At 64.6% G+C, this 12,849-nt stretch overlaps 1 protein-coding gene across 3 annotated transcripts in view; it reads right to left on the bottom strand.

Annotated features, from left to right (window-relative positions):
• Nucleotides 1–335: 335 nt before the first annotated feature.
• Nucleotides 336–12,849, bottom strand: part of LOC129514852 (transcription factor IIIB 90 kDa subunit) — a 52,693-nt gene continuing 40,179 nt past the window's right edge. For all 3 annotated transcript variants that reach the window (XM_055333551.1, XM_055333553.1, XM_055333552.1), the window contains 9 exons: nt 12,689–12,781; nt 7,734–8,003; nt 6,311–6,372; nt 5,806–5,887; nt 5,676–5,731; nt 4,897–5,153; nt 2,191–2,242; nt 1,698–1,866; nt 336–1,447 (listed from right to left, as the gene is read on the bottom strand). In XM_055333551.1, coding sequence (XP_055189526.1) covers nt 1,410–1,447; nt 1,698–1,866; nt 2,191–2,242; nt 4,897–5,153; nt 5,676–5,731; nt 5,806–5,887; nt 6,311–6,372; nt 7,734–8,003; nt 12,689–12,781 — 1,079 coding nt within the window. In that variant the 3' untranslated portion in view covers nt 336–1,409. The remainder of the gene's footprint in view (nt 1,448–1,697; nt 1,867–2,190; nt 2,243–4,896; nt 5,154–5,675; nt 5,732–5,805; nt 5,888–6,310; nt 6,373–7,733; nt 8,004–12,688; nt 12,782–12,849) is intronic.

The raw sequence follows: 12,849 nt of genomic DNA, 5'->3' as shown, positions 1-12,849 counted from the left end.
GTGCACACACACAGCCCCGCGTCCCAGAAGGCGACTCCACCACGTCTGGAGCCACTGCCACACCTCCACCCGGAGGTCCCGCGGGCCCATCGTCCCTGGCTGGGCGGCCCACGCTCCGCTCCCTGACTGGCACGGAGAACACCCCAGAGAGGCCCCGGCCAGGAGAGCCCACGCCAGGGACAGACCTCGCACGTCTGACGACAGGCCAGGCGTGTGGGCCAGCCTGCCTGCTGTGTGCCTGCCCCGCCCCTGCTGGCCGGGCAGCCGCATGGCCTCACTCCTCCAGAGCAGGCCTCGGAACCAGACGGGGAAGCACACGCCACAGCCTCACCGGGTTTCTGCTCAAGTGATGGATCTTTCTATTTCACTAAACCCACTCTCCTGTCCAGCCTTCTAGGGGCCCCAGGGTCCAGGCAGGTGCAGCCAAGGACCTGAAAATCCCCTACCTGCAGACTCTGCTGCACTCTGGGAGGGTCCTGGCCCACCCCGGAGACGGAGGGCTGGGCCCTGGGAACGCAGTATGGCCTGGCTCTGCCACTGTAGGGGGTGGGGTGACCACGGATGGCGTCTCGAGGGCCACGAGCATCTGCCCTGCCTCCCTGGCCGTGTCCAGAGCAATGATGCCCACGCTGAGACCTGGAAAGTGGTCCCTGAGCCTTCAGAGATGAGGCCTGGCCCCGAGGGGCAGCTGAGGGTGGCAGGAACCAACCAGAAGAGTAGCTGGGCTTGAGGACCCTCTGCCTGCTGTGCCCCTGTGGACACTGGGCCAGGCTCCGGCTCGAACAAGAAGCACCTCCCGCTCCGCCTGGCTCCGGCTCCGTGCAGCAGGGCCAGCCCGACATCCAGGCCGGCCACACGGCGGCGCAGGGCACCACCCAGGGCGGCTGTGCACCTGGGCGCAGTGGAGCCCACTGTCCCACGTCTGCTGAGCAGTGCTGCTGACTCAGTTCGCTGGCTGGCTACGCTGGGGCCAGGCGCAGGAGAGTCCGGGGTCTGGCTGAAGACGCAGCAGCGGGGTGGGGGGGAGTGGGTGCAGCGTTCCTCAGCCCTGCGGAGGGGTGGGCGCCCAGGCGCCTGGCCCCGTAAGGGCGGACAGCGGGGTACCACAGCCCCCCGGCCCACACTCACTTCCAAGAGCGGGCCTCCTCGTGCCTCAGGGTCCGTCCAGGGGACTGGACCGAGCCTCCTGTGAGCGTCCCTGGGCTGTAAGCCCCACGTCCGGCCGGACGCACAGACACTGGTCCAGCGCCTTACGGTGCTCCAGACGTGGTCCTGGCAGCAAGTGCCACGGAGGCGTGGAGTGGCTGCGGCGAGGGCTGCGGGGCAGGCGGGCCACCTGAGGCCCCATCTGATCCCCACCAGACACAGCAGGGCCCACGGCCAGACGTCACCGGCTGCGGGGCCGCGGCTCAGTACCCATCGTCCTCCTCACCGTCACAGCCGTAATCTGCAGAGGCACAGAGGGTAACTGTGGACGCCCTGGGGCGCTGCACACCTGGCCCCCCCGCCGTCGTGGCGCCTTCAGCACACGCAGGGCCTGGCCAGCAGCTTCCGGCACTCGAGGGCCTCAAAACGGACACAGCCGACCTCCCAGGGTCTCTGTCCCGAAGCCGAGAGGCCTGGGTGCGGCCGAGGGCCTGTGCCTTCTCCTCTGAAGCACCCCACTCCGCCCCACCCAGTGCCCGTCACCCCCTCACCGTTGCTGCCCATCATCTGCAGGGCGCTGACACAGGGCTCCCCATCCTCCTCATCGGGGTCCTCGTCGTCGGGGTCCTCCTCGGGGTGGTACGACACCGGGCCGCTCTCCACCACTGCTGCGGGCCTGACAGCCTCGGCTCCCAGGGCGGGCGGGCTCGGGAGCACCGTCTGCAACCAAGGAGCAGAGGCTCTGGGAGGCGCCGGCCCTGGGGCACAGGACCCACCGCCGCAGCCCGACTGGCCCTGCCGTCCCCTGGACGCTCCCACCTGCGGAGCCCCTGACCCCTCAAGCAGCCCCTCCCTTGAGCCCGAGCACTCCCGGGAGCGCCCAGAAAGCCTGCGGTCTGCCGCGGCCTCGCCCTGTGGGCAGGCCGCCCGGGCACGGCACGGCACGGCACCCGGCAGACGCCATGGCCCGCGCTCCCTCCCGCCACAGCCGGACTGCTCAGCTGCTCGCAGACGTGGTGACTCAGCGGTGGCCACACAACGTACCTCTCCCACTGCCGCTTTCTTGGCTGGCTGCGCAGACACCATCAGCCTCAACCTGGAAGCAAGCACAGCATAGCGGCCTCAGTCCAGGCCGTGGCCAGCGGTCGGGGGACGGGGCGCCCTGCCGAGAGGCGCGGCCTCAGGCGGTGGCACTGGCCACTCTTCCGTGTACAGGATGCACTGCGAGGGCTCAGCCCCCCCGACTCCTGCCCCCAGACGCAGCACCCGTGGCCCTGACCACCTCCCCGACCCCCTCCCCAGGGCTCCCTCTGATGTCCCTCGTCCCAGCAGGCCTCATGCTCGTGACTCGTCCCCATCCCCTCTGTCCTCTGTCCTCCTCCTGCCTTTTCTGGGTCACCAACAGCTCTTCCGCCCCCCTATCATTCGCATCCACCTGTGCCTGCTGGGCCAGAGCTTATCCTCCGTGAACACACGGCTCTAACCTGTGTTTCAAACGGTCACGCGTCCACACGATACAGACCTGCATGAGTGACCGCAGCTGGCCCCGAGTCATGGGGGCACACGCAGTGCTGGGAATGGGGGTGGATGGGGGGCAGGTGCCAGAAGCCAGAAATCAGGATTTTTCTCTGAAAACTTTTTAATGTTGCCAACAAATCCAAATTTCACCTTAAACACTATGCAGACCAACGGGAGACAGCCCCAGGCAGGTCTGATGCGTGCTTGTCATTTGACGAATAAAAACCTAAAATCAGGGAGGGGCGCCTGGGGGTACCTGGGGGCAGTTGGCTGGGTGCCGTGGGATGGAGCCCTGAGTCTTCCCCACCCCTCTCCTTACCCCTGCTCACACCTGTGTGCACACCCCCGTTCCCTTTCCCTCTCTCTCTAAAGGTAACCTAAAATTGCACTGCTTTGCGGGCTCTCCAGGCGGTCTGCCCAGCTGTTCCTGGTCAGGGTTCTGGGTGGTTTGCTTCAGGAAGAACGAGTGGGGACCGCGGACAATGGCTGCGGTGGGAGACGCCTCCCGTTGGGCCATCCCTGGCCCTGATCATCCCTATGGCTGGAAGACGAGTGTGACACGGCGGCTCTACTGTCCCTCCTCCAGACACAGAAGCCAGATCACCTTCCACACCGTCACTCGCAAGGAACAGAGGAGCAAGGGCCACCTACCAACGTTCCTCGGATGATGCTGGCCTGTCCAGGGGGACAGTGGGACCCCCCCTGAGACCCCCCCCTCCTACGCCCTGGCCACAGAAGCCATCCAGGCTCAGGGACCCTGCCCCAGGGCCTCTGGTGGGGGAGGCATCCCGGAGGATCTCACATGACTGACATGCCAAGAAGCCCCGGGGACCCTGGGAATGGATGCTGTAACAGCTTGCAGCAGGTGGACAGGCGCTCCCGTGGGAGGCTCACGCCACAGCAGCAACCACCTGAGGCCCAACAGAGACCAGAGCCACTGGAGCCAGAAGGTGGGAAGCTGGCCCGTCCGTCCACCGGCTGGAGAGGCCTCATGGTGGTCAGTGGCGTGTGTGGCAGCCAGCACGGAGGTGGGGGTCTGGGCCTGACGCCGGCCACCCCCTGGTCCCTTGCAAGCAGCCCCGGCAGCTGTCAGCAGCCCCCCCCCGGGGGCCAATGAGAGTGTGGAAAGCATGCCCCTCCCCCTGGCCCCCGGCCTGCTCACCCTACCAGCGCCTGGAGGGTAGACATACTAGCAGTGGTGGAGCACAGCAGACCCCTGAGACGGGCTTGTCCGTCCACAGGCAGCCAAGGGCAGGGCCGCAGCTCTGGGCAGCCCCTCTGCACCGTGAACAGGGTGACTGGGCCCCAGCAAGGGGGTGGTGCGCCCCCTCTCCAAAGGGCAGCCTGAGAGGAAGGAGACCCTGGGGGGTTGGACGCAAAGCCCCCAAGGACTCAGGGTCCCCCGAGAGTCTCTCATGGTCTGAGGGTCCACCGATAGGCGGGAGATGCGCTGGGGGTGTGCATAGGCTGGGGGTGCGCTGCCCCCGACCACAATCAGAAGGGAACACAGGACGCTGGATAGTGACAGGCTGTGCCGGGCACTTGCGGATCGAGGGAACAGAAGGATCAAGTCATAAAAAGTGTTCCGAGGGGCACCCGACTGCCTCAGGTGGGAGAGCATGACTCAGGGGCCGTGAGTTCGAGCCCCACATCAGGTGTAGATGTGACTTAAATAAATCTTAAAAAAGAAGCATCACAAAAATCTTGGAAAACATTTACTCTGAGTTACGAGGAAATAAAGCAAACTAGAATATTTCTGCTTCTCAGATGAACCAGCATTAAACTGCTACAGACCTATACCCTCTGGGCAGCCCGCGAGCTCCCAGGCCGGCCGGGGCACCTTTGCACCAGGTGCACGACCTCCAGGGCCAGCTCGGCATGGCCAGGACCCTCGGGACCACAGCGCGGGCCGTGGCTTCTGCCCTGATCTGTCACCACCCTCCCCCGCCCCCAGGGGCGCAGTCTGCTCTTGGCTCTCTCCCTGCTCTTCCTTCCCGGCAGAGGCAGCAGTGCGCAGCCAGGGGAGGGCTGCACGGACGGCCCCTCCCAGGAGAACAGGCTGCCTCGGGAGCGCCTTGAGGCGGAACACGCTCCGCGGCCTCAGGACCCCTTCCGGGGTAGGAGCCCCCTCCTCAGCCCCCAGACGTTCGTTCCCAGCGTTCGGGTGGTGAGAGCACCCCCAGGCGTCCCGCCCCTGCCCGGGCCCAACACCCGGCCCGCCTGGCGCAGTACCTCTTCCCCACGCTGGTCACGGGGTCAGCCCCGCTCCTGCTGGCAGGTGTCTTCCTCCGAGACAGCTTCCGGGCGCTGGCGCGCTCCTCGGCCCTCGTGTCCTCCCCCGGCACGCTGCCCCCGCCCTTGCTGTTGAGATCCCTGAGCACGCTGTAGTTGATCTTGCTGGAGATTTTCTTCTGCTCTAACATCTTCTCAATGGCCTCCCCGGCCGTGCTGGCCTGGATCGGCTCCCGTCGCTTGCAAGACTTCTTGGGCTCAAAGGAAACAGGAGAGTTACCGACCCCTGCGGGATCTCAAAGCCTGCAAATCCGCTAGGAGCTGTGTGGGATTTGGGGAACAGACAGCTGGCTACCAGGGAGGGGGGGCTGGACAATAAGAGTCTGCTGGGGACCCCACCCAAGGAGCTGAGGTGTGCAGGGCCCCGCACCACCTCCCCCTCCCCTGCCCGCCAGCCTTCCTGCCACGTGGTTAAGGGTCCCAAGGCCCGACCCCAAGCTCCACGCCCGCCTCTGGTCTCCTTGACTCCCTGCCAGAAAGGTTCGAGTGGAGCAGAGACCTGGCTGGGGTGTGCCCGACTCTTGCCGCTCTTGCTCGGCGCAGCCGCGGAGCCACGACTGACCCCAGCAGGACTGACCACGAGACAAGCAGGCTTTCCCGGGACCCAGAGGCGGCATCTGTCCGAGGGGGGCCGGCCTCCTCTGTCCCAGGCTGCCACCCTGGGAGCCCTCGCGCCACTGGAGGCCCAGGCCGGCCCGCAACACGCGAGCGAGCCCTACCTTGTGCTCCTTGTAGATGCCGAGCTCCTTCTCCTTCGCTATTCTTGCTTCTTTCTCTGTAAAGTCCACACATGGCAGGATGAGCGTGGGCCCCGGGGCCTGGGCTCCCCGGCGGGGGGCAGGCACTTACCCCTCTGCTCCCGCAGGTACTCCGCATTCTCCCGCATCCACAGCTCGGCCTTCACGCGGGCTTCCGCCTCGTTCAGGATGTACTGGGCAGAGCAGCACACTCAGGTCTCAGCCAGCAGGGCGCCCCCACCCGCACAAGCCAGTCAAGGGTGGCCTCGGACCCACGGGACCCCGGGCCCACCACCAGGAGCCAAGCAGGACACCTGTCATCCTCCAGCCTGCACACGGCCAGCAGCAGGGGCCTGTGTCCCCACACCAGCATGCGGGCACCGGGGCCAGGCCGGACCAGATGCGGGGACGTGGGACCCGGGGGCCATGTGGGGCACTACGGGGGATGCCCTGCCTGCCTGGGGAGGCCAGGGCTGCTGGCTGAGCAACTGCGAGCCTGTGGGGACCAGTGTGGGCAGGGCCGGCAGGGCCGGCACAGCCAGCACAGCCCCATGGGCACGAACGTCCGCAGCAGCCTTGGGCTCCCGACAGGGCGCTCAGTGCGTGTGGATGCTCACCCTGTCAATCTCCAAGTCATCGATGCCACTGAGGTCCAGCTCGCCGTCCCCACACGGGTCCGCTAAAGGGAAGCACAGCACCAGTGTCATTTGGGGTCAAGCTCTGGTGCACAAGTGTACACACCCTCTAGGCCGTCTTGGGGGCTTGGGCCGAGGGCTCGTGGAAGCCCCCTTGTCCCCGCTCTGTGCGCACAGTGTGTGGCTCACACCCCAGGGCTCCATGCAAGGAGGAGGCTAAACCAGAGCCACGGGCAAGGCAGCCCCACCAGGCCTCTGGGCTCCCGACGACAGGAGCACCTACAGAGCGGGAGAGCGGGTCATCTGGCTCTCCACCCACCGGCCCAGGACAGGGCCCTCAGGGAGCCCTCGGCGATGCGCTTGGGACATCATCAAACCCCCACCCACCCTCCTCCTGCCCCAGCCGGGTCAACAGCGAGATCTGCTCAGCCCGGGAACCGGGGCAGCCCCGGCTGTTGGCGGCCCCTGACCACCAGGCGGTCCTCTGCGGAGCCCGCCCAACTCCACCCACAGCCCGTGGGCCAGCTGGGACGCTCTCCCGCACACTGCGGCTCTGCAGGCTCCCTGGCGCTCGGGCACACGGCTCATGCCCCTCCCTGCTCTGCCTCACTGCCTCCTCCCTCAGCTCCCGCAAGAATGGTCTCTTCCTGCCTCCTAAGTACAGCTCGGTCTGTACTAGACGCCCCCCGTCAGTCACCCTAGACGCCACTGCCATCAGGGCAGGCGCACAGCTGCCACCACCATGCCTGCCCAGAGGCACGTGATAAATGTCTGAGCCGCACCCCTCTAGAGGCTCCCAGCAGACAGAGGCCAAGTCCCAGGCGCCCGGAGACCAGGCAGGAGAGGTCTGCAGCCCGGGGGGCCTGGGGGAGCCTGTCCTAGCAGAGGGCCAGAGCCTGCTCTTGGGAGTACACGGTAGCAGAGCCAAACTGGCCTTCCTCCCAGAGCTGCCAGCGCCACTCCTGCCCAGGCGGCTCAGCACCGGCAGCGCGGGGGCCAGGGGACGTCGGGCCAAGCATGGGGACTGCGCCCTCACTCAGCACTGGCCCTCCAGCTCACGCAGACGCTGGAGGGAAACCAGTCCCCGTCCCCTGAGAAGACGCTGGCCCCAGGCTTCACACACAGACAGGAGGGAGCGGCAGCCACAACCCAATCAAGCACGGGCTCTGGCCGGGACCTGGGCCCGTGCAGGAGGGTTCTGGAGGCGGTGACAAGCCCTGCTGGTATTCGGGGTGTCAGCACACGCTGGGGTCAACGATGGCTCACACAGCCCTCCACCTCCACCTCCCACGGAGGCGGAGGGGTGACCCGGACCTGGGGTCTGCCGGCCACAGCCTCACCCCACCCACCCAGAGGAGCACCCCCTCCCCAGCCCCACCCCTCCCCGGGGCTCCCAGGCACTCACTGGGGTCCTGGCTCTGGGAGGAGATACACTCTCGAATGGAGTCTGAGATGCCCAGGCTGGCTGCAGTGGGCAGGGGCCCCAGCAGGGACTCCAGGGCAGGGGGCCTGCTGCCACCCTCGGCGCCTCCTGCCACCTCAGAGCTGCTGGAAATGCTGTCACCAAGGAGCTCCTGGTAAAAGTCCTTGTTCAGGTGGCTGGCCACAGCCTCCAGCTCCTCGTCCTCGGGGTCCTCCTCACCAAATAAGCTGGACGTGGTGTCCTCGACAGAGCCTACAGATACAATTTGACACACCCTGTGAACCAGGCAGAAAGCCAGGGAGCCCCACCTTTGTGCAGAGAAACACGGCCGTCCAGCTGCAAAAGGCATTTATGACACCAACTTAGGAGCCGAGTCGCACCTTGTCACAGCTGCCCGATGTCCACGTGCACACGAGGAGCCCTTGGCCTACACCTCATGCTGCAAAAAAACTGAATCTAAATAAAAATAAGAGCTAAGAGCATAAAAGCTTTAAGAAAAAAAGGGAGAAAATGTTTGTGGCTTTGAATCAGGCCGAGTTTCCCAGATGGGATGCCGGCAGCAACCCACGAAACACCCCCGAGCAGGACTGCTGCCCCTCGGGCTCTGCCCTCCTGTGAGCGTCTGTGTCTGCAGCCGCAGAGAACCCTCAAAGCTCTGTAACAGGAAAACACACGCCTCGACCGAACGCGGGCGAAAGGCCTACACGGGGACTTGTGCCACCCTGGGCGCCACCCTCCCCCCGGGCCGGGAGCGGCGGGCCAGGGAGCAGCCCCTGCTCCAGTGGGGGGACACGCGCGGCTGCGGCCACAGCCACGTCAGGGGACACTGGGTGGCTCCTCCAAGGCCGGGGCACATGCCGGGCTGCCAACCCGAGCAGCTCGGTGCTTGTCCAGGACAGAAGCAGGTAAACGTCCACACAGACGCTTGCGCACAAATGTTCCTTCAGCCCCGGCTGGACCCGACACCTGGTGACTTCAGGGCACCAGAGACGGGGAGCTGTGCACGCGGGCCCGCGTAGTCACACGGAGCAGAGGAGCCGAAGGGGAACCAGGACACACCACAGATGTGAGACCCTGGTGGCAGCTGGCAGCCGGGCGGGGTGACAGAGACCCGGGGGTGCCGGGGTGCGCACGTTCGCAATCCCAGCCACCGCAACGGTTTTGTGGTGTGCGCGTTTGTCAACACTTACCAAAGACTGCAGTTTATTTTTTCATTTTTAAAGGTTTTATTCACGTATTTGAGAAAGGCAGAGAGAGAGCGCACGCACAGCACAGCGCGGGGGCAGGGCAGGGAGCAGCAGACTCCCCGCGGAGCAGGGGCCGACACAGGGCTCCATCCCAGGGCCCTGGGAGCACAGCCTGAGCGGAAGCCCACGTTCAGCGCCCGAGCCACCCAGGGACCCCCGGGCTGCGTTTCAGGTTCATAGTTCGTCGTACGTGGATTACTCCTCCACGGGATTTGCTAAAATGTCACCTATGAGTGTTCGGTTTTTATTTTTTTTTATTTCTTAACGTTTGAATTTTAACGTTTTGATTTTTAACGTTTGGACGGCCCCCCACTCAGGGCCGCCTGGGCGGCTCAGTGGTTGAGGGCGGCCTTCAGCCCACGGCGTGATCCCTGCCTGGGGATCGAGCCCCACGTGGGGCTCCCTGCATGGAGCCTGCTTCTCCCTCTGCCTGTGTCTCTGCCACTCTCTGTGTGTCTCATGAATAAATTAAATAAAAATCTTAAAAAAGAAAAAAAAAAAGCACACCTCAGAACACCCTACTCTACTTTTCCAACGCACGATACTTAAAAGTTGGGTAAGAACCGAGACTCACGTGAGGAAAACACGTCACGATAAATGTTTCTCTGGGGACGGGAAACCATTCGATTCCCTGAGAGCAGAGAAATCGTGGGAGTGACGGCCCTTCCTGATGCATCTGCTGCACCTCCGCCGGACGTGTGGGCACCCCCGCCTGAGAGCCAGGCCCGGGCCTCAGCTGCCACGCACCCTGGGCATCCACAGCCACGTCCCGCCGGCAGGGCCCTGGAGGCCTCCCCGCTGGCCTCACTGCTCCCAGGTGGCTCCCACTCCCGTGTCAACTCTCCCCTTCAACCAGACTCAGACTGCGCTGTTCCCCCCGCCCCTGCCCCCGCCCGGGACCCCCCCACACCCACCATACCCCACGCGAGCACCAGGCCCCCTCATTCACCTCCAGGCGCCCTCACTTCCCAATAACCGCCTGCCCTCGCCGTCAGAACTGTGTGTCACCTCAGGTCCCCGCAGCGAGGCTGGCGGCAGGAGGCCAGCCCTGCTGCCTGCACCTCCCCGGCACACCACGTGGCGGCACGGCACACTGAGCCAAGGGAACACGGGAGCTGAGGCCTCGCCAGGCAGCCTCCTGTGACCAAGGGGGCTGGACGACCCCACCTACTTTTGGGCCCGGGCCAGACAGAGGGGATGACACGTCTGCCATCCCAATGACACAGAAATGGTCTGGATAACCAGACTGTGGGGAGCAAGGAAGAGGGACGTGTCCCGACGGTCTTGTTGGGGGAACACATGTGAGAAGCTGAGAGGGGGCAGGAGGTGGGGAGCTCCCTCACGGCCGGGGCAGGGCATGCAGGTAGGTGTTGCTTAAGAAATGGCACGAAGAAAACCACGGCACAAAGCCAGACCTCCCCAGGGTCCAGAGAACACCACGCGACAAGTCACTCGGCCACATGTGAACGAGCCCCAAGCGCTAGAGGAGAAAAGCCGCGGGGCGGCTCACAAGGCAGCACCCAAGTGTGTGCCATACAGAAGAGGAAGGCCCGGGGGAAGGGCCGGGGCGGGGAGCAGAGCTGCACACGCACACCTGCGGAGGGCCTCCCATGTCACCCGGAGCGTGACACCACCCACGCCCACCACCAGCAAACGGGGGCTGTGGGGGTCACAGTGGGGACAGGCTGACACTGGCCACCTCCGTCCTCAAGGGGTTAGCAGGCGAGCGCACGAGGACCAGAAGAGCTGGTGACGCCCCGGGGGACACACAGTCCCGTGGGCATCTCCAAGCACAATCGCACAGGAGACGGCACGGAGGACAGTGCCCGTGACACCCCCGGGCACACTGATGAACATGGACATTTATACCAAGACCCGAAAACCAAAGGCATCCCCCTGGGGCTGTAAACCCCTCACGTAAACTTTACCATCAAAGAGAAACGCCAAGGCAGCCCCGGTTGCGCAGTGGTTTAGCGCCGCCTGCAGCCCAGGGCGTGATCCTGGAGACCCAGGATCGAGTCCCACGTCAGGCTCTCTGCAGGGAGCCTGGTTCTCCCTCTGCCTGTGTCTCTGCCTCTCTCTCTCTCTGTGTCTCTATGAATAAATAAATAAATAATACTTAAAAACAAACAAACAAACAAAAAAACCAAAGAGAAACGCCAGCCAAGACTCAGTGCCCCAGAGGCTCCGACGAGGCTCGGGGTGCCCGGCACACGTGCCGCGTGGAGCCCCAGAGTACATCCGTCAAGCCGTGACCCCAGAGGTCAGGATACGGCGAGGCTGAAGGCGCGCAGAGGGAGAAGCAGGAGTCGCTGACTCAGCACACGGGAGGCAGCACGATCTACGACCGACGCACACGGCACTCACGGGAAATCTCTAACTAGCTACAAAAACCGGAAAACCCAGGCATGGGGAGAAAGGTGGAAAAAGGACACATCTGTGGGAGGCACAAAATCAAACGCATCCTGAGACGCGTGACTGCCCAAGTCTGCTGTGGGGCCCGGACAGGGCAGCCCGATGCCAGGTTGCACTCACCACGCCCAGAAAACCCCATGTTCTCTCCACGAGCCCTCCAGACGTTAGAGACGCTCAACGACAGCCGACACAACACCCAGGGAGGACAGTGGGTGGGCACGTCCTTCCCAGGACGTCTCAGCCCAAAGCCTGCACTGTGTCCTGGGCGGCACCCAGGCCCCGCAGGCAGCCAGGCCATGTGCCCGCCGCCACCACTGCAACTCAGCAGGGCGCTGAAGGGCCGGGCCCTGGCCTTGGTGGCAGGAGACATCAGGGGCCCGAACGTCAGTGACAAGCACAAGGCAGCCCTCTCTGTAGAACACACACTCACGTGGAAAACCCAGTGAGCAAGAGCACAGTACCAGGAGCCCAAACACAATTCCCGACACACGAGTGCACAGGAGCAGCACCTGGAAACCAGGGGAAGGACGCCGCTCACGGCAGCAGTGGAGGGGGGTGGCCTGGCGCAGAGACGCCCGCTCTCGGGAGGGAGTCGACAGGGCACTGGGCTGGGGCAGGCGGGCAAGAGGCGCCTCAGATCGTGCGAGGAAATACGATCGGTGGCAGACCCTGGGCTAGAGAAGGGGCGGAGATGCTACTCTCAGACCATCTGAGGCGTGGGTGAGAAGCGTTGGCTCCAGCGCCTACTCAGCACCTGGTCCTGGTCAACAGACAGGCCGTGCAACAGGGCCCAGCTGCAGACCTACAGCCCCAGAGGACTGGGTAGGATGGCGATGCGCCAGCGTCCAGCAGAGAAAGACCACGTGTGCGCAGAAGGATCCACCCAAGAACACACACCGCAGCTTCGCAACGCCCCAGTAGGAAACAGAGGTGCAGGGGAGCCGTGACGTGGGGAAGGAAGCCCCAGGGTGGCCGAGGAGGTCGCAAGCAATGGCGGCAGGAAGGGATTCTGGTGGGAGGGGGCGTAACAGTCTGGAAGGAGGATCCAGGTGCTGAGGAGCAGCTTCCCTCCAAGGCCTGGAACCTGGGGGAGCCCCCAGACATTCAGCATAGCAAGTCACAGCGGGAGGCGGCCAACGGCCGGGGCAGTAAGCGGGACCCTGTGAAGTAGGACCCTGTGGCTACAGACAGGGTCTGTACCTGCACCTGTGCCTGGCAGGGGTGAAGTGGGCGGGGCTGGCCCCTCGAGGCCGTGTGGGTCGCGGCTGGACTCACCGTCCCGAGTCAGGGTGGCGAGGGCGCCCTTCGCCTTCGGCCGGCTGTTCTCCAGCTCGATCTCGATGGCATCCTGGTAGCTGGATATCTCACCTGACGTGACAAAAGCACACAGTAAGCACAAACCCCGCTTCTCGGAGGAGACGGCGTCTGTAACGTAA

The sequence above is a fragment of the Nyctereutes procyonoides genome, unplaced genomic scaffold (assembly GCF_905146905.1).
Source record: "Nyctereutes procyonoides isolate TBG_1078 unplaced genomic scaffold, NYPRO_anot_genome, whole genome shotgun sequence".
In the NCBI taxonomy this organism is placed as follows: Eukaryota; Metazoa; Chordata; class Mammalia; order Carnivora; family Canidae; genus Nyctereutes; species Nyctereutes procyonoides.
The sequence above is the reverse complement of the archived record's forward strand: the minus strand, read 5'-3'. Positions and strand labels throughout refer to the sequence as shown.